The sequence below is a fragment of the Agelaius tricolor genome, unplaced genomic scaffold, assembly GCF_023055355.1.
Source record: "Agelaius tricolor isolate 1412-34295 unplaced genomic scaffold, bAgeTri1.0.p SCAF_2, whole genome shotgun sequence".
Lineage (NCBI taxonomy): Eukaryota > Metazoa > Chordata > Aves > Passeriformes > Icteridae > Agelaius > Agelaius tricolor.
This window is the reverse complement of record NW_027269262.1, coordinates 24,186,545-24,209,716: the sequence shown is the minus strand read 5'-3', so window position 1 is coordinate 24,209,716 and position 23,172 is coordinate 24,186,545. Positions and strand designations below refer to the sequence as shown.

The window sequence follows — 23,172 nt, the reverse complement described above, 5'->3', positions numbered from 1 at the left end:
GATGAGAAACATTCAAAAGGACAAGCACAGGCAGTAGCTGCCTGCTGTGATATTGCAGCCTAGGAGAAATACAATCAAACTAAAAGGAAGAAACACTGTTCATTAAAAATCGTGTGGTATCAGTCATTAGGTGGACACAGACAATAGACATTAATATGGTAAAAGCTGCAAAATAAGGACAGGAAAATAGATTAGGATTGGCTATACTGCAGTCTCACAGCCAGGTTGCAGATGAGAAAACAGAAGAGGCAGGTTCTCCTAAAAAATTAAATCTGGTCCCCTTATACTGCCGGCAAGCATACTGTAAGGTTCCCTTTCTTAAGTCTTATAAAAACAGCTGCTGTTGCTGTTTTTTTCCCACAATTCCCTAAAAATGAAGTTCTAAAAACAAAGAACTAGCACAGTTGAAAGGGGTCCCAAGACAGCATTTCATCCATCCTACAACTCTGATGCATCAAAAATTTATTTTCATTTCAAGACGAAACAAAGCCTAACATAGTATCTCTTCTTGAATAATAAGTTCTCCAGTCCTCTACCCTTTTTCTTTTCTTCTCCTCTCCACAGGCCACAGACACTGAACTATTCAGCTGCAACTCATGCTGCTCAAATGTCGTGAAGGTTTCACAGAATTCCTCTGAAGAAGGTAAACCAGAAACCTGGAGAGTCTCTTTATAGTTTAAAGCCATCATTTAAGGGTTGAGAGAACCAAGCACTTCAAGTTCCTGAGTCTACTCCCAACTATGCCTTTAATTCAAGTGGTAAATGTTTGCCTCATAACATCTTTTACTCCAGACAAAAAAAACCAGTAGATAGTATGGATTACTACCACTTTCACTACAACACTTCCCAAGATTTTTTAGATTCTCAAGTACTCAGAGATATTCAGGATAAAAGGTTTTTGAAAGAAACTAAATTCACTAAATATCTTGCAAAACTTAAGCTGAGTATCACTACAAGCAGTAAAGAATGGAAAACAGTAGTAAGAAGTCACATTCACTTCTCCTTTATTCACAATTATAGAAAATAATAATTCTAACTGTTTGGAAAAATACTTACACCTACTACAATAAAACCAGAAATTTGGTTGAAGCAGAAGAACATCCAACAAGTTTCATATTTGCGCTCCTCATTCATAAGACTTTATTAATATAAATATTTAAATCATTCAACAATTAAAAGAAGGCATAAAAATATCTCTGATTTCACTTTCTTTGATTAATGAAACAAATTCTGAGAGAAATAAAGTATTTTTTCTCCAGCTTCACTTAGTGACTATGCCCTGCTATGGCTGCAAAGCCTCTGAATCAAGACAAGTAACTCAAAGGTTCAAATTCAGTGAAACTAAAACAGAACACAGACTTTATACCACAGTATAATTTATACACATATACTTTGTCTTGCAAGAACACCAGAGTTTATGGAGGATTTCTACACTGGATGGGTTTCCATTGGTGGCAAGTTTTAGCAAGACAACTATGTACTCCAAAGCTCAAAATAAACCATCAACACAATACTTTTCTAATTAATAAAAAATCTCCAGAACATTTCCACAGCTGAACTGGAAACTATTCCATGGTGCAGCAGAATATGTGCTAAGGCTGTTAATAAATTACAAACCCCAGTACCATTAATCTCAAATTGGTTATAATAAGAAATTTTTACACCAAAGGTTTTCCTACTTTCCTCATAGAGCTTTCCAAGCAAATTAGAGCCACATATTTTTGATTTAAGACCATGGGAAGATTCTCTGCAAAATAAAATGCCACTATATTTCACAAACATTATTATAGGATAAATAGGAACAAGTGAGGGAGAAAACCATCATATTGTGTTCTTTTCAGTGAGAGTCAGGAAGGTTTAACACTAGATCCAGACCATATGTCTGCTTTTTCGGTGCACCATCAGAAGAGACAAATATTTTGGAAAACTTGATAGAATTCTAATTTATTGGGTTAATTCTTAAAGTTTAACTGAAATAAAAGAACAAGCCTCTTGGATGTTTTTAATCTACTCAAAATGCAATTCTATCATCAGAATAAATTTTAAAAAGAGAACAAATCCTGGGAAAATGCACAAAACCTTTAAATTAGAAAAAGGTAATAAATTATCCTTTTTTTAGTAATGAATTACTGCCAATCTAACAAACAGACCACAGATTATGACAAACCTCAGAATTAGGCCTCTCTGAAATTAAGACATATAAAAATTGGTTTAATAGTAAAAAGGAAAAAAAATATTCTACCTCTTTATCTCCCCACCTCTATTTGTTCATATATAAGAAAAATCCCCTACATTTTTTTCCATGTGTTTCTCTTAATAAACTGAGTATCAATAAAACACTTCTACTCATTCAAATCATCCCACTGTAAATTCAAAGACTGCCAGCTGCTGGGCTGCTGCTGTGCCAAGATCACTGCTATCAAATATCGCCTCAGCATGTTCCTGGTGCTTCCATGCATTCACTGATTGACTCCTTATGTATTTAGATGTGAAACTTAGCTTCTTCTCTGCTCTACAGAACATGGTACACTGGAGTCCTGGGCTCATGGCTAGGGTACCTATGCACTCTGATGGTAAAAATAAAAAAAAACAACACTCTGAACCTGCAACAACACATATACATCTGCACCAACCTCGCCTCAAGAAACTTAAATTCTAGATGATACTGTGAAAAAGCTGAATTATATATATTTCTGATTGATAAATTGTGCAGATTTCAGCACATACAAGCAACACAGAGACAAAAACAGTCTGGTGACTACTCGCTTTAGGGGTAGAGCTTATAGACATAGATGCTTTATGGGCATTTATAGAGCATTAGTGTTAGGACAGGTGGAAATAGCTTCAAGTTTTGCCAGAGGAGGTTTAGATTGGATATTAGGAAAAATTTCTGCACTGAAAGGGTTATCAGGCACTGGAACAGACTGGCCAGAGAAGTGTCAGAGTCACCATCCCTGCAGGCATTTAAAACACACATAGATGAAGCACTGGGGAATATGGTTCAATGGAGGAGTTGCCAGAGGTGTGTTAATGATTGGACCTGATAACCTTAGAGGTCCTTTCAGACTTAAATGATTTTATGGTTCTATGACATAGAGACATCTGTGGCACATGGCCATAGATATTTGATGAGGAGAAAGCTGGAAACTGCTTACCACGCTGCAGCCAGGACAGTCAGGGCCATTTTCACAAGTCCTGCGCCGTGCCTGGATCCCTCCTCCACACTGAGCCGTGCAGCGCTCCCATGGCCCCCAGCCTGTCCAAAACACATGAGGGGGGCACAACAAATGCTCATTGCAGTACCTGTGAGAAGAGAAATAAGGAGGCAAAGAATCTATTTATTATCAAGACAAGACCTCCCCCAAAACCTCCCTCATTTGCATAATTTAGATAGCTATAAGTACAGGGAAATATTTTATACAAAGGCCTCTCCCTACTCATTAAGCACTTCTCTAACAGTTTTAACACTGCACAGTGTGTCTAAACATTTGAGTGGGGTTTTTTTAGGTTGCAGTTGTGTGGGTGGAGCATTTGTTTGTTAATTCAGTGACTTTTAACATTCCATGCAATGCAGCCACGCGATTGTACTGTGGTCACGCAAGCAAGATTGCAAACTACTTTATTAAAACCAGTTGTGGCTATGCCTCTGTGGCAGTCAACCAAACAGAAGGCAAACATTCATGCAGGCAGTCTTTTATCAGTCTCCAGCTAAGAATTGATTAGGATCTATCTCTCTCATCTTCAGATAGCTACACTTGCTTTTCATAGCATTTCTGCTTCTACGGACAATATAAAAGCTACAACATTGATTCTAGGCATAAAGAACTGCACTTGTTTATAATGTTACTACTTTACCTTTTAAAGGCTGTTTTTAGCTATTATAATCTTTGAAAGATTTTCCTGTAGGCTGCAAACTGATTCAGAAACCTAGTAGGTGCTTGAGGGGAGCACTACTGAGTTGTCATTTTTGTAACAATACATTCAGAAGGAATGTGGGAAGGTCCCAGCTTCAGCTGAGTTTTTTCAATTTTAGTAGAAGCCTTAGATTCCTGATTTTTTGAGCGTGCCATCCAATAATTCTAGCCATAGCATATGCTGCTTTTTAAGGAAGCTCTACACAGGTCCAAAGGATTTGAGCCATCAGCTAGTGTGACTAGGGCTCTCTAAGAGACCAAACTCTTACTTAGATAAAGCAAACACACAGCATCGTTAGGAAACAGACAACTCTAAAGAAATTCCCTGATGCATCTGGGTAGCTCTTGTTACAATACTGACTGTCCTGAATGAACAAATCAATCTGATACAGTATTTCCTCAGTTTTTACACCATTCATCCAGAATCCAATGTCTTCTTGCCCTTCTAACAAGTTTTCATCTCTTGGCACTCTTCTACAGTCAAAACTGACTCTAATACTCCAGTTATTCATTTTCTACAAAAAGAGAAATGACAGTATGAACAGTTGTCATTTTCAACAAGAATAATCACAACAGGTTTTTTGTTTTATTCTGAAAGCCCCAATATCTACAAGCTCTAATTCTTCATTATCCTTCATTATAAGGAATTTGAACATTTGGAACTCTGTGGAGGGCAAAAAAATAATCTTGGTGGTGTAAGTAACATACAAAAGTAGATTTATTGCACATGCTGGAGCCTAAAATTCAAACTTTGTCCCTAGGTCTGGGCAACTCCATCAAAATCTAAAGATTGGGAGTGAGGTTAATAGGGGAGTGACATTTAGTTTTCTGCTTCTGTAGACTTACGAAAATTATTCACAGCTTATATTGACCTTTCCTCTGGAAACTGAGGAAAAAATGCCCAAACCCTCAATATTTATGAATCTGGTGTCAGAATTCTTCAGTGCATGATTTGGGTAAACACATTACAGTTCACATTATATTAAAGATACATAGGAATGTTCTGTGCCTGAATATTCTTCTCCTAGAACTCCAACTGCACACTTTCTTTGTCACATGCAGTCATTTATGTGTGAATGTGTGTGATAGTTTCTTCTAGGTAATTTGTTGAGAATGTATGGTCAATAAAATATAGATGTAACATCAGCATTTATTTAGTCAAATTAGTACAAACTTTGCATAATTTCAGTTCTTAATGAAGATGTGTTAAGTTAATTTGGGAGACACACTGAGGCTGAAGCAAATCTGCCATGAAGTTGAAATATTATATTCAGCCATGCAGGGGCAAAATTAAGCAACTTGTCTTGCCTTAAAATAAAGGCATCTACAGTTTAGCTATCTAAAAATGAAGCAGTCATCTAACTTGAGCAGCAGCTCATGGAAAGAAACAGCCCAGTTAAAAATATGATTTATGTTACCCTAAAGCAAAGGTCATTTAAATACACCCCTCAATGTACAGATCGATTTTCTTGGACTATAAGTGCTACATGGGAGACAGACATCTAAGCGGCCATTAAAGGCAATGGAAATCTTGTCAATACAAACTAGGGAGACTAGAATGATTGATTTGAAGAAGTTAAGGAATATAGAGCAGAAGGACACAAATTACTGTTCTCCACAGCCTGTATTGACTAAATTCCTACAGACCACAGTGGAAGTTCAGACACCTGACTCATACATAAACGTTCACTCTCATGAACCCCTGAAGTTAGGTATGGTATGATACATCTCACTTCGAGGACAGTCATACCACTATGCAGTAGCTCTTTTAGTGCCTATGTGCCTGACCTCCCACTCTCTCACTTCAGCAGGAGACAGAAAAGAAACCTAATAACAGTGACCCTTCACAGTAAGCACTTCAAAGGGCTGGCAATTCTGTTATCCAACACTAATTAAAGATGCAGCTGAAAAGATGCCCTAAAATCTCTATGTAAACTACTTCAATTTAGAAAACAGTTTTGGTTTTTGTTTAGTTTTTTGCCTTTTTTTTTTTTTAATAGTCAACACTGTTAATTTTTCCTTTTTTTTTCAGGAAGGCAAAAAAAAAAAAAAAAAAAAAGACAACTAACAAAAAACCAACACAGAATACAAGTAGAATCTTATTTTCATTTCAACTAGCCAGCCTCTGAAAACATCAGGTATGTTTTCACAGCTAGAGACATCACTGCAATTGATCTTTGAGAACTGTGCTCCAGCATGGGGCTTTGAGCCAAGTTTCATTATATCTGTTCTTGGCTGCATTTCAAGTCACTCAGCAACCCTTTTTCCCTTTTGCTCTTTCTTCCCCTCTTAATTTTGTTCTCAGGACCCACAGGGCTAACGTTTTACAGTAATTCAACAAAACATGCAATGCAAGAAACTTGAATCTGTGAAAGCACTGCCCTCTCCCCTAACCTAACTGCAGGAAGATCAGAATGGAGAACAGCCTAGAGAAATGTGGGTTTTGTACAGTGACCCTTCACATTTCCCCCGAAGTGAGCTGAAGTTCAAATGCCCTAATAAAGGAATTGTCATACTGGGGGAAGGGTGAACTCCCCTGTCTAGTTGTGTCCACAGCTATTAGTGCCTACAGCAAATTTTACAGCTACAACCTCATTGCAACTAACATTACTATTCTTGTTTCTATAAAGATCTCAACCTTTAGTAAGATATCAATTTATTCAATTATTTCAGTGCTGCTATCCAGCACTGAGTATTATGGGCTAACTGCATGACAGTTACAAGTATGCCCTTATTATTCCACAGAGAGATGTTATTTAAGCAAATATTTTGTAATTTTGAACTATGTTATACTACTACCATGTGTTTAAGAAAAACAAACTAAGCTTCATCCCCGTGTGCCCCTTCCTGTGCAATGTACTGTTCTGTGGTGGGTATTGTGATTACCAGCTGGTGATTTACTGGGATGCACAGACTATACTGAGGCTGATGGGAATGCCAGATTCCTCTAACTGAAGGCAGGCACATGACATACACATGCCCTACTGGATTGAGACTGGTACACTGACAGAAATACCCATCCAGGAGACTGTGGAAGGTGGCATGTGGTCCCAGGGGCTTTTGTGGAAGACCATGAGCAGAGAAAGCAAGAAGGGTGGGAACAGACACTTCCCAGAAGACAAAACATCCATGGGAGTGCAAGCAAGCCTAAAGTCTTGTGGTGTTTAAGCTGCTCTGCTGAAGTGGACTGGGCTTGTTCACACTGCTCAGAAACAAGCAGTGCTATACAGAGCAGGCACTTGACTCTCAGCAGCCCCTCTTTCTCATGGAAGCAAGCCCAAAAGCTGAATGTTTGCTGAGAACCATGTGCAAAATAATGCAACAATATGTCCTGCTTCTAATTGTTTTACACACGCCAAAATATCCAGAGCTTTCAAACATTTACTCCTTGTCTGCAGCCAATTTACTTTTCTAATTGCCATGTTTTTTTTCTATTCTTTCCTGTGTAATAAAAGATAAGTGCATCCACTGAAAGCAAGGAATTCGCATTTTAATGTCCCTCATTTCTGCACAGAGAGGAGGGGGACCAGTGGACTTAATGAGGCCATATCTCCAGCATCTTCCACAGAAAGGACAAACATTCTCACCACATGGTAATGTCAAGACAGGATACTACAGACTCTAAAAACTAAGATCTAGAGAATTTTCAGCAGCTTCAGTGAATATTTCTTATACAGGAAAAATCAGAAAAATTAAGCCCCTAAGGAATTGATCAAGATGTGTTCCATCTGAAGTCTTAACTACAAAATTATTCTTTTATTAGCAAATTTTGTTACAATGTTATTTTTACTCCCTCTCCATATTCTGTCTACACGCACATCAGCTGCACTTTTGACCTACTTCTACAAGGGGAATTTGCTTTGTAATACAAGTATTTGCTATTATCTCTCAACTGCCTTCCCCTGCTTCCCATGCACCCCTTCAGCAGAACATGAAACAGTTTAACCTATCTTCAATGCTTTAAATTGGCAAATACTGCCATTGATTTCAAGGGAATGGCCAGCGAGCACAGAGCTGCCTACATTAGCCACGATCCTATCATGGCTTTCATGAGTTAAAACAAATATATCCTAGACAAACATTTAGCTCTTAACACATGAACAAATACTCTCAAGCTGAATAGGGATCCAGATCTGAAAGTAAATTTACCTCAGATATACACTGCCTTTTTTGTGTTTTATGTTTGCTTTCTATGGAGTTATGTACTGGATTTCTACAGAAATCACTGTTTGTTGAAAAGCTGTTTCAAAGTTTGGCACATAGATGGCTGTGGAAACTGAATCCTATATTTATACCCCTGAACATGTGAAGGTGATTAGAGTACACACATTTACAAAGACAAATGCACTCAATATGTAAACCAATTAATTCAAATTTTTACTAATACAAAATATATTTTCATTTTACATATGAGCTGGGTCATCAAAAAAGTAAACTGTTAGGCTATTTATAAACATTGGTTGATTTAAATATGAAAATCTGAGAAGTTGCTTCTTGGCACTTTGGATACAAAAATAGTAAATGTTTCTCAGGAGTTACTGCACATGTAATGTTTTTTTCAGCCTGCCTAAATGTTATGGGCTCAAAGAAACTGCTTCCATTTGGTGCTGATGTAACTCAATGAGAGTGAAACAGTGAAATAATACTACTGTAAATGCTGGTACCCCAGTGCCCTCACAGCTCAAAACTCTCCACAAGCTGGCAGAGCCATGAGGACGCTCATAAAACTCTAATGGCCCCAACCAGCTTCCCCTGGGTCCTCCACCCACACCAATGGGCCAAGGAGCTCTATTTCACCTGATCCTAACCCTGGCCTGTGGTTTAGCTTTCCACCTGGACTACAGACTTCTCTCATTGTCATGATGTCACTAGGATCTAGACTCTTGGTTGGGTCTGGCCACAATCTCCAGGCTTGCCCTGCTCCCCTCCTGCGGGTGATGGGATGGGCCCTGGCTGGCAAATATCCCAGGACCTTCTGCTTTTTACAGCTCTGAAAAGATTTATCCAAATACTTGGCTTAACACTGACAAAAATCCTGGCAAAAACTGATGCTTCATTCCTCTGGCTTCTTCACCAATTATTTAACAAAATTTCCTAACTTACCACACCCTCTGGAAAAAAAAGAAAGACACTTAAAAAATAATTAAAAGTAGCAGGACATAACATGGATAACAAACAAAACCAAGGAGGAGGCAGGAAGGTTAATTGTGAGTAAGCTATGAGTGAGAAAGGTGAAGGGCTAGTTGGAGTGAAGGGTCTTTCAAAGAGACAGGAAACAGTGACAGAAGAACTCTGAGAGAAAAAGGCATCCTGCAGTAAACTCACAGGCACATTCATCCCAGGTTGCTGCTGAACTGGATGGAGATAGAAAGGACAAATAAGGTGCAGGCTACAAAAGCAAAGCAACATAAGCTTATTGTTCCTTCAGAACTGTTGCATACCAAAATTCAATCCTTCTGGACTGCTATTATTTCAACTCATCATAAGTCACTTTCCAGTTTATAACTGCTTTTACAGTACACCCATTGTCATAATGCTCATATAATTAAGAAAGTATTTCTCAAGGTTTTTTTTATTTATTATCAAAATTTTATTCTGTGTTAAACTAAAATGAAAAATTACTACAACCATCTGCAGTCCATCATCCCAAAATCCCTCCAAACTGAATTTTTTTTTTTTCTATGTTTAATCTTGTTGTGTCCTGCCCTGGATTGACCTCTCAAAATCAATAACTGTTATTCATGCTGGGACTGAGCTAAATAACAGCAGATACAATCTATGTTTGATGGTGATGGCTTTCTGGTTGGGCAACCTATTTTCCAAAAGCAATTTACAGAAGAACAAAATCCTCTCCTCCAGAATAAAATGGTAAATATTCATGGCCTTGAAACAGCGAGAAATGTTCACACGTTCTGTGATACTGATCCTTTACATCTAGGAGTTAGAAAGACCAGGTCCCTGCTGATCCATTAATACGTAAATGTGTGATGCAACCTTGCTTCAATGAATCTCCTAATCTGAAGAAATGCTAGAGTTGGTGTTTAATTAAATGCCTCACTGAAACTCTTCATAAAGGTTACTGACTTTAGTTTACATCCAACAGCAATACAGGATACTACATCATCCATAAAGAAACACTGAAGTAAGCTCTAAGTGCATATTGGAAGGAAACATATCCGCATACATCTCTTGGAATGGATGGGACTCCAGATTTTCACACCAATGCTAGTCTTCTGCTATCTAGCTTTCTGGTATGACTCTGAAAACAACATAATGCATGCAAGAGTTGCAGTTTATCTGAATATATTCTAGCCTGATTTAAAGAAATATTTAATTCCTGTTAAAACTGCAAACACAGAAATTAGAGATGCATGTAGGGTCCACATAAATTAGAAATGTAATTAGTGTGCATGTAAAATAGAATTAAAGACCTGAACTTGACATTCTGAGCTAGTGACAAAATACTTAGTCTGGTGCCAAAACAGTACATGGTGAAATCAAAATCTGAGCTAACTTGATCTGCTCAGGGGTTAAAAAATATATACAAACAATTAAAAAAACCCCACCAAGCTTGAAACTTTACTAAAGATATTTGAGTTCAAGGTGTATTATATTTATTGAATAGAAAACAAAGCCCTTGAAAACCTCCTTCTATGTTACAGAAATGCTTAATTTATTTACAACAGAAAATATGAACTCACAGCATCAGTAACACAGTGCTGTGACCTTATTATGTTTTGTTCTGAATTCCAGGTCTTGAGGCTGGTTAAGTTACAATTCAAACACAGTGCAATCAATTTTCAAGGAGAATCAATTTTCAGGGTCTCGAGGGACAGCAGCACGTTGCTTCAGCCCAATTGTCTGGCACTACCAGGATCTCTCAGGTGGCTCAGGAGGAATGAAGCGAAGCAAAAGATGAAAGATCTGCTGCAGACCCACAGTCTCGTTAATGGGAATACTGTACAGTACAGCAGTGAAGTTAAAGAGAGAGTGAAAGGAAAGGGAAGGGAAGGGAAAACCAAGGCAAATAAATGAGAAAATGTCCTGTGGAATACAACTGCACAGAAGAAATCAAAACAGACCATAGATAAAAGATAACTCACCTCTCCTCACGATTCTGTCCCACGCAGACGCGTCCTCCGTGCCGAGGGGTTGGATTGCTGCAGGAACGCTGACGAACTTGAAAGCCTATTCCACAAGTGGTGCTACAAGGTGACCAAGAAGTCCATGGTGTCCAGCCTCCATTTCTGGTAGAATAAAAAGCTCAGGCTCTGTCATCTGTTATACATAGCGAATGGCTGATTAGGTGTGACTGACAGCAGACTCTGGCCTACTAATATTTCTGTAGAAGTCATTAATACTGCATCGTGTTCCATTTCTTCAGGAATACTGAACCAAAATAAAGGTGCTATGATATTCCATATTCCACGCTTTGCAAAGAATTTGCTTTTGCTGTTTGCAACAGCTAAAATAACCTCCTTACACAAGAATTACAAAGACATGAAGATATTTAGTTGCTTTTGGTCACTTTGTTCTGGGTAAACTACATATTCAAACTCCTGGATCAATGTTCTGAAGCTAACTCTAAATTACATATCACTTTCAGGGAGATTAAAATGTCAAATTTTGCCACCTTGTCTGAAACGAAAGTGCTTAAAGCCTGGAGGAAAAGGAGGCTCAGAGGACACCATATAGCTCTCTACAGCTACCTGAAAGGAGACTGTAATGAGGTGGGGGTTGGTTTCCTCTCCCAGGCATTGATCTCTTGATTTTCACAAGGGACAGAATGAGAGGAAATGGCATCATGTTGTGTCAGGAGAGACTTAGATTGGATATTAGGAAAAATGCCTTCACCAAAAGGGTTGTCAAGCATTGGAGCACATTGTCCAGGGAAGTAGTGGAGTCACCATCCCTGGAAGTATTAAAAGACTTGCAAATGTTGTACTTGGGGTTATGGTTTAGTGGTGGACTAAGCAGTGCTTATTAATGGTTAGACTCAATCTGAGGTGTCTCTTCCAGCTTAAATCACTCTATGACATTAAAATGCAAAAAGCATTAAAATGCATTAGTTCTCAATTTCAATTAGTTCTAATTTTCAGTTCATTCTCAATTTCAATTTCAGGTTCTGATAAGCTGTCAATACCTTGCCTGCAATTTAACAAAAAAGCTAAGAGAGTTCACACACTTGTATGTACCTTGCATATGTGAAATTTTGGAAAGGATTCCCATGCACCTCCCCCCCAGCCCCTGAAAAAAAAAAAAAAAAAACCTAGAAAAAATATTACAGAAATATTACAGACCAAAAATCTGAAAAGGAATTCCATATCCTGTACCAGGCAAAAAAAGAAAAAAAAAAAAAAAAATTATGCACTTCAGCTTTATCCAAAGCTTGAAATGGCTAGTTTTTTGCAGTTTTTGTACTGGTAGAACACAAACAGAAATAAAGAAAAATAAAACTAAACTATATTGATCTTTTGATGTTTCATCACAAAAGCAAAAGTTAAAACATTGCCTTACTAATATAGCAGCATTAACAGAAGTAAGACATTAAAACAGTAGTGTAATAGTGCCAAAGGTAGAATGCAAATCCAGTCCCAAATCACATTCCAAATTCCCTTCTAAACCTGTCAGCTGTTGTTTGATTGTTCAGTATCTTACAGCATGTTTATCTTTTCTATCATTCTCCTGACCTGATGCTATATATTATTAGATTTTTAGTAATTCTCCTAAAATAGACTATTTTCACTTACACAGCTTGCAGTTACCTTGTGCAGAAATGTAAACAGTTTTATTCACTATAATGAAGTGATTGTGATGTTGAAAAAAAAGAAAAAAAAACAGGAAGAATCACTGAAAATAAGCAGCATGCACCAGTATATGTTTCATCTTGCAATTAAAGTATGTATAATATACGTGTAAAATGTTTTGAGCATGAACTTCTGATGCAGTTCCAAATACATAATGTTCTGAGTCTCTTTGAAATGATCAGCTCTCACTGATTTGCTCTGGGAGTGGTCAAGTTCCTGAAGAAGACAAAAGAGTGGCTAAAGAGCTCTATACAGACTGGAAACAGACCTTGCTATCACTATCGTGATACACCTGAAAGATACAATGGAAACATTTTTCCAGGGCAGAATGGGGGAGCACAATGGTAATATGAGACCTCCAAAAAAGAAAGGCATTCTTACTTCCAGAAAAGAAACTTGTATGAATTACAGAAAAAAAAATATCATACTTTGGTTATTATCTAACACTGATTTTTTTTTTTTCTTTCAGAGCTGTTGTTAAAATTATCTGAGGACAACATTATTTGGTATGCAGCATTTGAAATGATTCTGTGCTCTCTGACTCATTCTCTCTCCTACAAAGTGTGAGAGAAACTTTCTAATGTCCCATTTGCCCTTTCATGCACAGGATCAGTAGATTTAAGGGGAGATTTCAAAGGGTGGGCTTTATTCTGATTAAGTTCAAAATTTTTAAACCACAAATGATAGAACCTGAAATTGTCATGCATACCTGGAACAGTTGGCAATCTCCATGGTTGGCCCTTCACACAGCCATCCTCCACACTGAGGAGCAGGACTGTCACACACGCGTGTCCTGCACAGGCAGGAGCCAACGCTGGCCCCATCAGTGTGGGTGCAAGGTTTCCACTGTGACCATGCCCCAAAATGTCCATCCACTGTCAGATTCCTCATCTAGAAACAACACAACAGAAAAGCTTACAGGCTTGGCAGTTCCTTCACACAACCTCTTTATTCTGCTGTGCATGAAAAGTTTAGCCTTCAGCCACCAACAATAGCAGTCTCCGCTGGAGAGATACACCTTCCAGAGCAACCTCCCCTTATAATTCCTGTAGCTGCATAATTTCCACAACTTCTGACCAATCTGAGCCACTGGATGTCACCACCATAGCAATAACAGAAATCACAACTGTTACCTTTCACAACCATGCTTGCCTACCTCTTGATTGTCTTCTGTAATCCCTACTTCCTGAAATTTTCCAGTGAAAATGGAACCTGGAGACTAACTGTAAAAACCAAGGTCAAAAGGAAGAGCCAGCAGAGGATAAGGAGAAATTAAGAAGAAATTCTCCATGAGGATGATGAGACACTGGAACAGGTTTCCCATGAGAAACTGTGGATGCCCAATCCATGGAAGTGCTCAAGGCCAGGTTGGATGGGGCTTTGAGCAACATGGTCTAGTGGAAAGTGTCCCTGCCCTTGGCAGGGGGGATTCAAACTAAATGATCTTTCAGTTTCCTTCCAATGAAACAATTCTAAACACAGAGGCTGAAAGGTAACAAGACTGGGCTGATCAAACTCAAATTTCCATGATGAGTGTCTTTTTTGGAAACAGATTTTTTTTCTGTCCTTTTCATAAGGATGAAAAGTGGTTTTAAATATGACAGTCTCTAAATGTCATATGAAATTCTATGTATAAATCCTAGAAACATCTCCAAAAATCAGCACCTAATCCTACATGATGAAACAGTTTGCTCCCATAGAATTCAGTTCTCAAACCCTTTGGCTGGAAGGTTCAGACCACTCTCATCTTGACTGGAATGTTTCTATCAAGCAGCTGTAACACATTTAATATGAAATCTTCATTGCCCAGATGGAAAAAAAAATAGCTAGAAAATGAGTTTTCTAAAGAAAATGGGGCAGGATGTGGTAAAATCAGCTCCCAGACAAGGCAAATTTTCATAATATTCTTGTAATAAGGTGTTAATCTTGACAAATCTGTGATTCTAAATGGAAATTATGGCCACTTTTTAACTTAAATACTAAGGAATGTGCCTTTTGTTTGCTTCATGTTAACTTTGAGTCAAAACAACAGCACAAACAAGTGCAAGTAGCATTTAAATTCACTCTTAGAATAAATATGTATCACTTGTAGTCATGCATTTTTCATTCAATGTGCAAGAACATAACACTTGAATATTTGCTTACATATTGAAACAGGAATTACAGTTGTAGATTGTCATAACTGATCTGAAATGGTATCTTCCTTTACTATTTTTAGTATTTTAGCAGTGGTGAGAGAAGTGGACATTGCACAAGTACTTTGAAGATACAAGATATTCAATTAGAACATAAAGCATGTTTTCACTGACACTCTGGATGCTGGCTGCTTCTTTCCACTGTGGCAAAGATACCATAATTTCACTACTAATTACAATTCCCACAGCTTATTTTTCACCATAGTCCCTTGTGCAAGAACAGCTATGTGTATATTCTGTCAGCTACAACCGACATAACCATAAATAATCATTTCAAAATCTGTTGACAGCTATTTATTGAAAATAACTCACCAACCTTAGCTCATGTAGAGTTTACATTGATGGGTTGTGTAAGACAACAAGAAATACTTCCTTTTAAGTGACAAGCAGAGTCATTCTCTCTTACACTGCTGCTCTAACAAATATTTATAGTCCATAAACTAACAATTCTATGTCCTCAATCTAAATATGTCAGAGATGTGAAAATGCCTTTACTGTTTTCTGTTTCTGCGCTGCATCAAAACATCTTTATTGTTGCACCTACAGTTTTAAACTAAAACCTGTCTATGGTTACACAAGCTAACAGCTGTCTATGTTTACCATAATACATATTAAGTAGCAGAGAAGTATACATAAAACATAGCTGAAAGCTTGAACTCAGAAAGAAAAATTGGTGACATATTCTCTGTCTTCATTATTTTTCCTTGCTCGTGCAAAGATCATCCCACTGGGGTCTCTGCTGTTCCCCATGACTCACCTGCTCTGTCTCTCTGTGAATATCTCCCTTTCAGAAGTGATATCAAACAATTTTATCATACAACTGCAGGAAAGCAAAATGTACCAATGAGGGGCCTTTGCAGCCCTCACCAGAATCCAAGCCCATTAACTTTTCACCATCTGACACCTCAAGGGCAAAATCATAGTCAATGACAATCACATCTCGGCATGGCTACACTCTGCTTTCCCTCTCTACCACCCTGGTTTTGTCACCTTTGCTCTTCTGCAGATAGCTTTAGACCTTTCTTCCTTCTTAATGTCTTCCAAACATCCACCTTTGCCTGAAGTCTCTCTGCACACACCTCATATTCCTGCTTTGTGCCTCTGCACTCTGAGTAAAGGTCACAGTTTTTAACTCTGTCAAGAGATCTTTGGTTTGAGATTACTTTTGGTAGAATTTAGTGAGTCTGTAGAGTTTCCTGAAGCTGCTAATGAATTCAGATCCCATACTACACTTTCCTCAGGAATAACTGTAAAAATAAAGCCATTTCATGTTGCATACTTGTGTTAAACAAACAAACAATCAAACAAAATGAAAAGCACAACCAAAACCAAAATCCTGAAAAACATTTTTTCATTTTTTTAACTTTCCTTTCCTTGTAAAAGCTCCTAGATATTTTTAAGTGATGGATTGCAAGTTGTCCCACTGGAAAATATTGCAAAAAAAAATGAACCTTCATTGCTATAAAAATTATTGGATGAATAATAGGATAAATCACCAACTGGAAAAAGATCAAATGTGCCATAGCATTAATTAGTGTCCATATTTATGTTATGCACAATGGCTGTACTCATGCCAACTGAAACAACAACCTAAAAATCAAATTGAGAATTAAATCAGAGCAACATAACCAAAATAACCACATTTTTCAAAACTGATCTTCAAAGTCCAGAGATGGTAGCAAGACACTCATCTATCTCTCCCTTTCACGTCTCTCCTCTACCATGACACGCCTATAAGTACTCAGCCATATGAATATTTCTGTAGGAAATAATTTCTCCAAGGAAACTGATCACACTTTTTGTTCTGGAGTAATCTACTGTATAATCAGACCTCTCTCTGATCCAATTTTAGAAGAAACTGATCATTCATTAATCTAAAACAAATCTACAATATTAAAAAGATATGAGTAATTTTACTAACAATTAAGATATTGGAAGCAGTTGGGACCAAAAAAGGGAAAGTAGGTTTTGAATATTCTGTTATTTTCTGCTTGCAACAGTGTCTTGAATATATCTAGCACATGTTAAGGATGCACATAGCTCAGTTGCCTACAAAATTAAATTAATTACATCTTGGCATATATATTCTGTGAGCACAGCACAAAAAATGCTATAAAAACAAATATTTGAAAGCCTCACTAAGCAAAATTGTAATTGATTGCAGTTTGCCAGAATACCGTGTTACTTCAGAGGAAAGTTTCTGTGAAGTTTTTCCAATCTGTTCAACAATGTGTTACTTAGGGTGTAAGGCTTTAAAATAGTAAAGGCTTTAAAATAGTAAAGGCGTAAACCCACACTTTTCAATTTAGATAATTCTAAAATCTTCCTTATATTATGCAAGTTCAATATGCTCAAGGACAAAATTTCTTTGGAGTTTCATCAGGTCTTTGAATCTCAGATCAGCAGGATAGGTCTCACTGCTATGGATAAATTTCTAAGCAAGACTTAGGTACTCCCCTGCTTTGACTAGACTTCCATATCCTGTGCACATGTCATATAATGGATACTAAATAATTCTTTTTCCAGTTGAACAGAACAGAATGGAATTATGCTTTCCAAATTATTCCTCCGTCCACCCCATCTTGGCCTTGGGTTCTATATCTACAAAAGAAAATAAGGCCTAATGCCACAATTCAAACACTGAGCACATGAGCAGGCTGACTGTCCATGCAAATAACAAAATAAGGCATTTCAATAATCACAGTATTTTCCCCAAAGTTGCTCCTAATTTCAGCTCAAATGCTAATGCAGATGAATCCAACACAGGCCTATTTTATTAGTCCTCTATATGAGAAGGTGGAAGCAAATGACAGGGCATGACACAAGCATTTTTTAAAAGTTTTAAAAATTTGAAAAAAATATTTTAAAAATTGCTATTTAATGTCAAACATAGTCAAACACAGGTGTACATTCTCAAGGCCCTCAGAATCACTGTAGTGTTTGTATCTATGAGGCTGCTGCAACACATGTAGAGAGCACAAGTCAGAGCCGAAATAACTTTATATTGATTTTGCACATCTCTAGTTCACTAACAAAGCCGAGCTTAGGAGAGAGAAGTGTCATCAACATGTTAAAGGGAGCTTGTAAACACATGGAAATAAGAACACAAATGCCATGTGAGCATAAGTTTATAGATGCATGTGCTTCACTGGTGTGTGGGGACAAGATCAAGAAGTCCTTACTAGGAATGAAAGTAGAACTGAGTTGGAATGGCTCCCTCCTTATGGGCAGAAGGACACAGCAGCAAGGATCTTAAAAAAAGAAAAGCTCAATAGCACAAAACCCCTTCTTTTTGCATGCTTTTGAGCAAGGGAAAAGAATGAATATTAAAACAACCAGAATAAAATTTAAAATGAGAGATACATATCAAGTTTGTTGGTGCTTTTTTATATTATATTGAATTTATTAAAAATATTTTTTTTAAAGAGAGGTGCTAAGCCACTGTAAATATGAACCTTGCATTTATCGTAATTATCACCTCCGTTGTTAATGTGTGTGAGCCTTAACTCATGGAATTCAGCCTTCCAATTCATGGACTTTAGAAGATATTATTTGGCTTTTTATATTACCAATAATAATCCTAAAAGAAAAGATTTTACCATTAGTGAGTAAACTTTTTCAAAGGACATAATGGAGAAAAATTCTGCAGGGAAAAATATGGCAATATCACTAATCTTAGAAAACATTTGTTTTCAAGGTGGAAAAATAGACATTACGGATAAAAAACAACCACGCTTTGAAATTACTCTAAATAACTTTATCACAGAAGTAGTTTAATAAGAAATAGAAAAGAAACTAGGTATTCTGCTAAAATCTGATGGGAAAACCTAAGGAAAATGACATTAAATGTAGTTTTCTGAGCTTGAAAAATCTATGCCAGCTCATTTTCATGAAATTCACGGAATCAAAGGTTTCAAGAGACAAATGAATGCATTTGGACTTACTGGACACACGGTAATGCTTTGCTCCCACTGACTCATGCTCAGACTGTCTTCCAGCGTTGTGCATTTCTTCATCACCATGTCCCAGCCACAATAAGGGTCTTGGGATCCAATGCATGCACTGTGGATGAAAACCAATCAGATAACCGGGACATTTATCTTCATTTGTACTGACCAAAGATTTCTAAATAACTATGCAGCATCTCTTGGTACTTCATAGGCAGATAGTGAAATTGATCCCTGTTGTGGTATGGCACAGACAAAATGACCAAAACCAGAGGAAAAATTAATTTGAATGCCTATACAAAACTAGTATTTCTTTTAAGTGCATAGCTGAATTTCTGTCTGCATGCATGGTATGTTGTCTTGACTGATTGCTGTACTTAATTATTAGAGAATTACAGAAATTCATAAAGAGGGTATATTGTGTGCTCCAAGTAAAAATTTCAAGAGGTTACAGTAGTCTCTTCTGTCAGTTTTAGAATTGTAGATATCATCTTTTTCAGAAATCAGAGGACAGTGTCTGCTCTTTGAAATTAATTAGAAAACTTTCTGATCTGTTTTCTGCACTCGTATAAAATTTCTGGAAGTTAGTTCAAAGGAGCATTGGTGGCTGCCATCACACCTCTTACATATCACATGCTGCACTCAACACTCTCTCTTAGGGGCACATGAGGAGGGAAAGAAATGGATCACAGAGAAGGATGCTGGTCCAGTTTCATACAGACTCTGAAACATCCACTGTACAAAATTAGAAGTTCATTTCTCTAATAAATAGCAGACTTCTCTTGCTAAGGTCTAGTGTTAACAGTCCAGGCAATAGGTCTGCAGTTTCATAGCTAAAGACCCATAAAAAAAGGAGGTGGAATTCCCATGATAGTGAAGCACAATATAATTGGTTTAATACTTGTAAGAATACCTATAAACTACAAATAAAAAATAATGCATTTAAAAATTTTTTCTAGATTGTAAAAAATGTTAGACTGATCATTTTTGTTCAACTAAATCCATGGACATTATCCGTCTCTCTTTAATTATCTGTTCCCATCACATCTGTTGACTGAAGGGCCACAGAGATGATTCAACAACTGGAGGACAGGATGAGAGAGCTGGGAGAGCTGTTTAGCCTAGAGAAGAGAAGGCTCAGAGAGGATCTCATCAATATGTACAAAACCCTAAAGGGAGAACGCAAAGAAGAGGGTCCAGGGTCCTCAGTGGTACCCAGTGACAGGACCAGAGACAATGGGCACCAACTGAAACACAGGAGGCTTCAACATCAGGAGACACTGTTGCAGAAAGAGTGACTGAGCATTGGCACAGATAGCCCAGCGAGCTTCTGGAATCTCCTTCCTTGGAGATATTCAAAAGCCACCCAGACACGTCCCTGGACAACTGGTTCTGGGAGGCCCAGCTAGCACTGGACCAGATGAACATTAGAGACCCCTGACAATTTCAAGTATTCTGTGATTTTGTCCTAACTAATTTGTGTTTTATTGATGTTTCTATTTATCTTGGGCACTCCTCATGTACTTCCATGTTAACACCTGACCAAACACAGTCACTAATTCCCTGGAGTGTTATTCCAAAATACCATAATTATAAATTTCAAAGAATTCACTTCCACATTCCACTTGACAATGTGGATTACCAGTACCATGTGGGAGCATAGTTCTCATCTGCAAAAGGGGCACAATCTAAGAGGCATAACAGTCAAAATGGGTATGGATACCCCTAATCAGGATTCCAGCCCAAAGATAAAGCTTCTTGTTTAGGGAATTTGCTGTTCAGAAGAGAGTTCCCACTGTTGGCTCCTGCAGCTGTGAGCGTTTAGCATTTTTGTTACTCAGGCAACACATGTTTCCATTTAACTATCTAGAAAGTGAGAATGAACATTAATGCAAATTATGGAAAGTTTTAAGTGTCTTGGTCTTCCAAAGTTTGCAAGACGTGATGTCCAGTATTCTCCTTCTAAATATCTCTGATAAAGCATGTGTTTGATGAGAAAAGAATACAAAAACAAATTAAAGGCTGACAATGCACAACTGGCAATGTTAGCAATGGTAACTCTGAAATGAGAACTTGCGCCTCAAAGCTGAAGTGGTCAATTTTCTAACTTCAAAGTGTTCAAATTTATAAACTCAGTTATTATGCTTTAGAAACTTTTTATTAAAACCAAAAATATTTCAAAGTCTTTTGAAATATACTTTCACTTAGTCACATACTACCTCTTTAGTAGGAGTAAGCTGATCCTTCTCTCACTCTGGTCTTAGACCCCATTTTCTCTTTTGCTTTTGTTTTCACTTTACTACGATTCAAGCAAATCGGAAAGACTTGCAACTTTCATTATAAGTCACTCAGAAGTTTTAAGAAATGTGCTAGAAACATATTTTGACTGTCCTTACAATTCTCTGGCATCAGAACAGATCCTAGTTCCATGAAAGAAAAGAAAGTTCTTGTACTGCTATGACAAAGAATGTTTGATCACTCTGTGAACACTGAGTGGGGTTTTTTCAGTACCTGACCAGGTTTGGACCGCACTGCAGCAAGGTACAATGAGGTGAATCTTTTCAGAATTTAGTTAAAAAGATCCATTGAGCACATGAAAATTATCATTTTAAGAAGTTAGTAACTCAGCTAACCTCCTCATGCTGATGACAAGAGGATAACTTCCTCCACAAATTAGAGGCATTACTATTCTTCAATCATGGTTTTCTTTACACCACAATACAGAAATTAATCCTCTAAACATATGAACTATTTCAAACAAAGCAACAAGTAATATTTTCAGAGAAATATTCCTCACATGAGAAACTCTAGTTTTGCTGAGATTTTTTTCACTAATGTGCTAATTATTTGTCCCAGACGTTATTATATGTAAGTCTCACATTGTAAAAAGTTTGATTTTTTAAATCTTATATCCAGACAGAAAAAAAACCCCTAGAAAACTGTAATTCAGTATCATCAACCTCCTTCAGCTCATTGTGTCAGACATATTCAGGAGATGTGGCAGGACCTGACTTAAATAGCTGCCCTGTTCTCAGGTATTGGCACAACAATTCTTTTCTGTTCTCTACCCTGGCTCACATCTCAGAGGGTTTTCTTATTTCTTTTTTTTTTCAGATCACCTATATCTCTGAAAAGCGGACATAGTTTCTTTAAAAGAGGGAGGTAATATGAGGGTAAGGTTTTATCCTTACTACCTAATTATGTCACCTTTTAAAACCAGTTTCTTTTCTTTGAGGGATGATTCCTTTGATTTAATGTGTGAGTAACAGCAGCTAATTATTTTTATCTACTATGCCTAGATAAAACAGAGAAACAGATAACAAAATTAGTTAACAGATAAAAAAATCATATAGAATAAAGCTTGTAAGTATAAAAAAAATCAGAACTTCTATCTGAAACGGGAAATTTAAAGGGACTTAATTCGCAGTTTTGTGTCTTTAGGAAAATTTCGTACTGTTTTAAGTCTTTTTTCATGAATCTCTCTCCAAAGAGACAGCAGTAAGAGGAGTAGCTTCAATGTGTACATGAAATAACAAAAGAAACTATAGAACGTGGCTGTCAAATTTATGTCAATTTTATACAACTAAGGAACGTCAAAAATCAGATACTACTACACATCTTTATCTCCTTTTCCTCCCAAATCTCTGTCTAAATTAAAGTCATTTTAGATGCCACTATTGAAAAACTACATAAATTTTAAAGTAGGTATTAGGTATTTCATTTGACAGGGCCCTTTCACACTGTCACACGGCAAATAGCAGAGCTGGATAATATATTTTGTCATCTTGTCTCTAGAAGTATACCTTACATCTCAATTTCAGCAGAGAATGAATGTTTTGTCTGTTAATCCCAGTAGGCACCAGCTCACATCTCTAAGACTTCACATGATTTGTCCCAGCACTGCTAAAACTGGCAATTTTGTCCAGGAAGGAAATTCAGGAATTGAATTAAACTGGATCATTTGAAGACTCTTGATGCCACTTACCCTATCGAGTCAGCACTCTCTGCAAAAACATTCAACAGCCTTTTGTCACAGACATCTTTCATGAAAAATCCTTTCTCAGGATTTTTCCTTGTGAGAAGCTGCAGTTTCAGCAACCAAAGTAAACAATGGTTATCTGCTGCTGTGGAATGCAACAGGTAAACCCATGATTGGTCTCCTGTGGGTGTTTGGATTTCTTGACCACTCATGGCAGAGCTGGCTCTTGCTCTGTCTGAGACACAGATCTTTGTTATTCATTCCTTTTCTATTCTTAGCTTAGCTAGCTTCTCAAGAAACCTTTTCCTTTCTATTGCTTTTTAGTATAGT

The 23,172-nt window shown here is 37.3% G+C and overlaps 1 protein-coding gene across 7 annotated transcripts in view; it reads right to left on the bottom strand.

Annotated features, from left to right (window-relative positions):
• The window catches only part of SEMA5A (semaphorin 5A), a 314,662-nt gene that overhangs the window by 65,207 nt on the left and 226,283 nt on the right, over nt 1-23,172 (bottom strand). For all 7 annotated transcript variants that reach the window (XM_071454478.1, XM_071454487.1, XM_071454484.1 and 4 more), the window contains 4 exons: nt 18,861-18,978; nt 13,431-13,612; nt 11,018-11,161; nt 3,156-3,303 (listed from right to left, as the gene is read on the bottom strand). In XM_071454478.1, the coding sequence (XP_071310579.1) occupies nt 3,156-3,303; nt 11,018-11,161; nt 13,431-13,612; nt 18,861-18,978 (592 nt within the window). The remainder of the gene's footprint in view (nt 1-3,155; nt 3,304-11,017; nt 11,162-13,430; nt 13,613-18,860; nt 18,979-23,172) is intronic.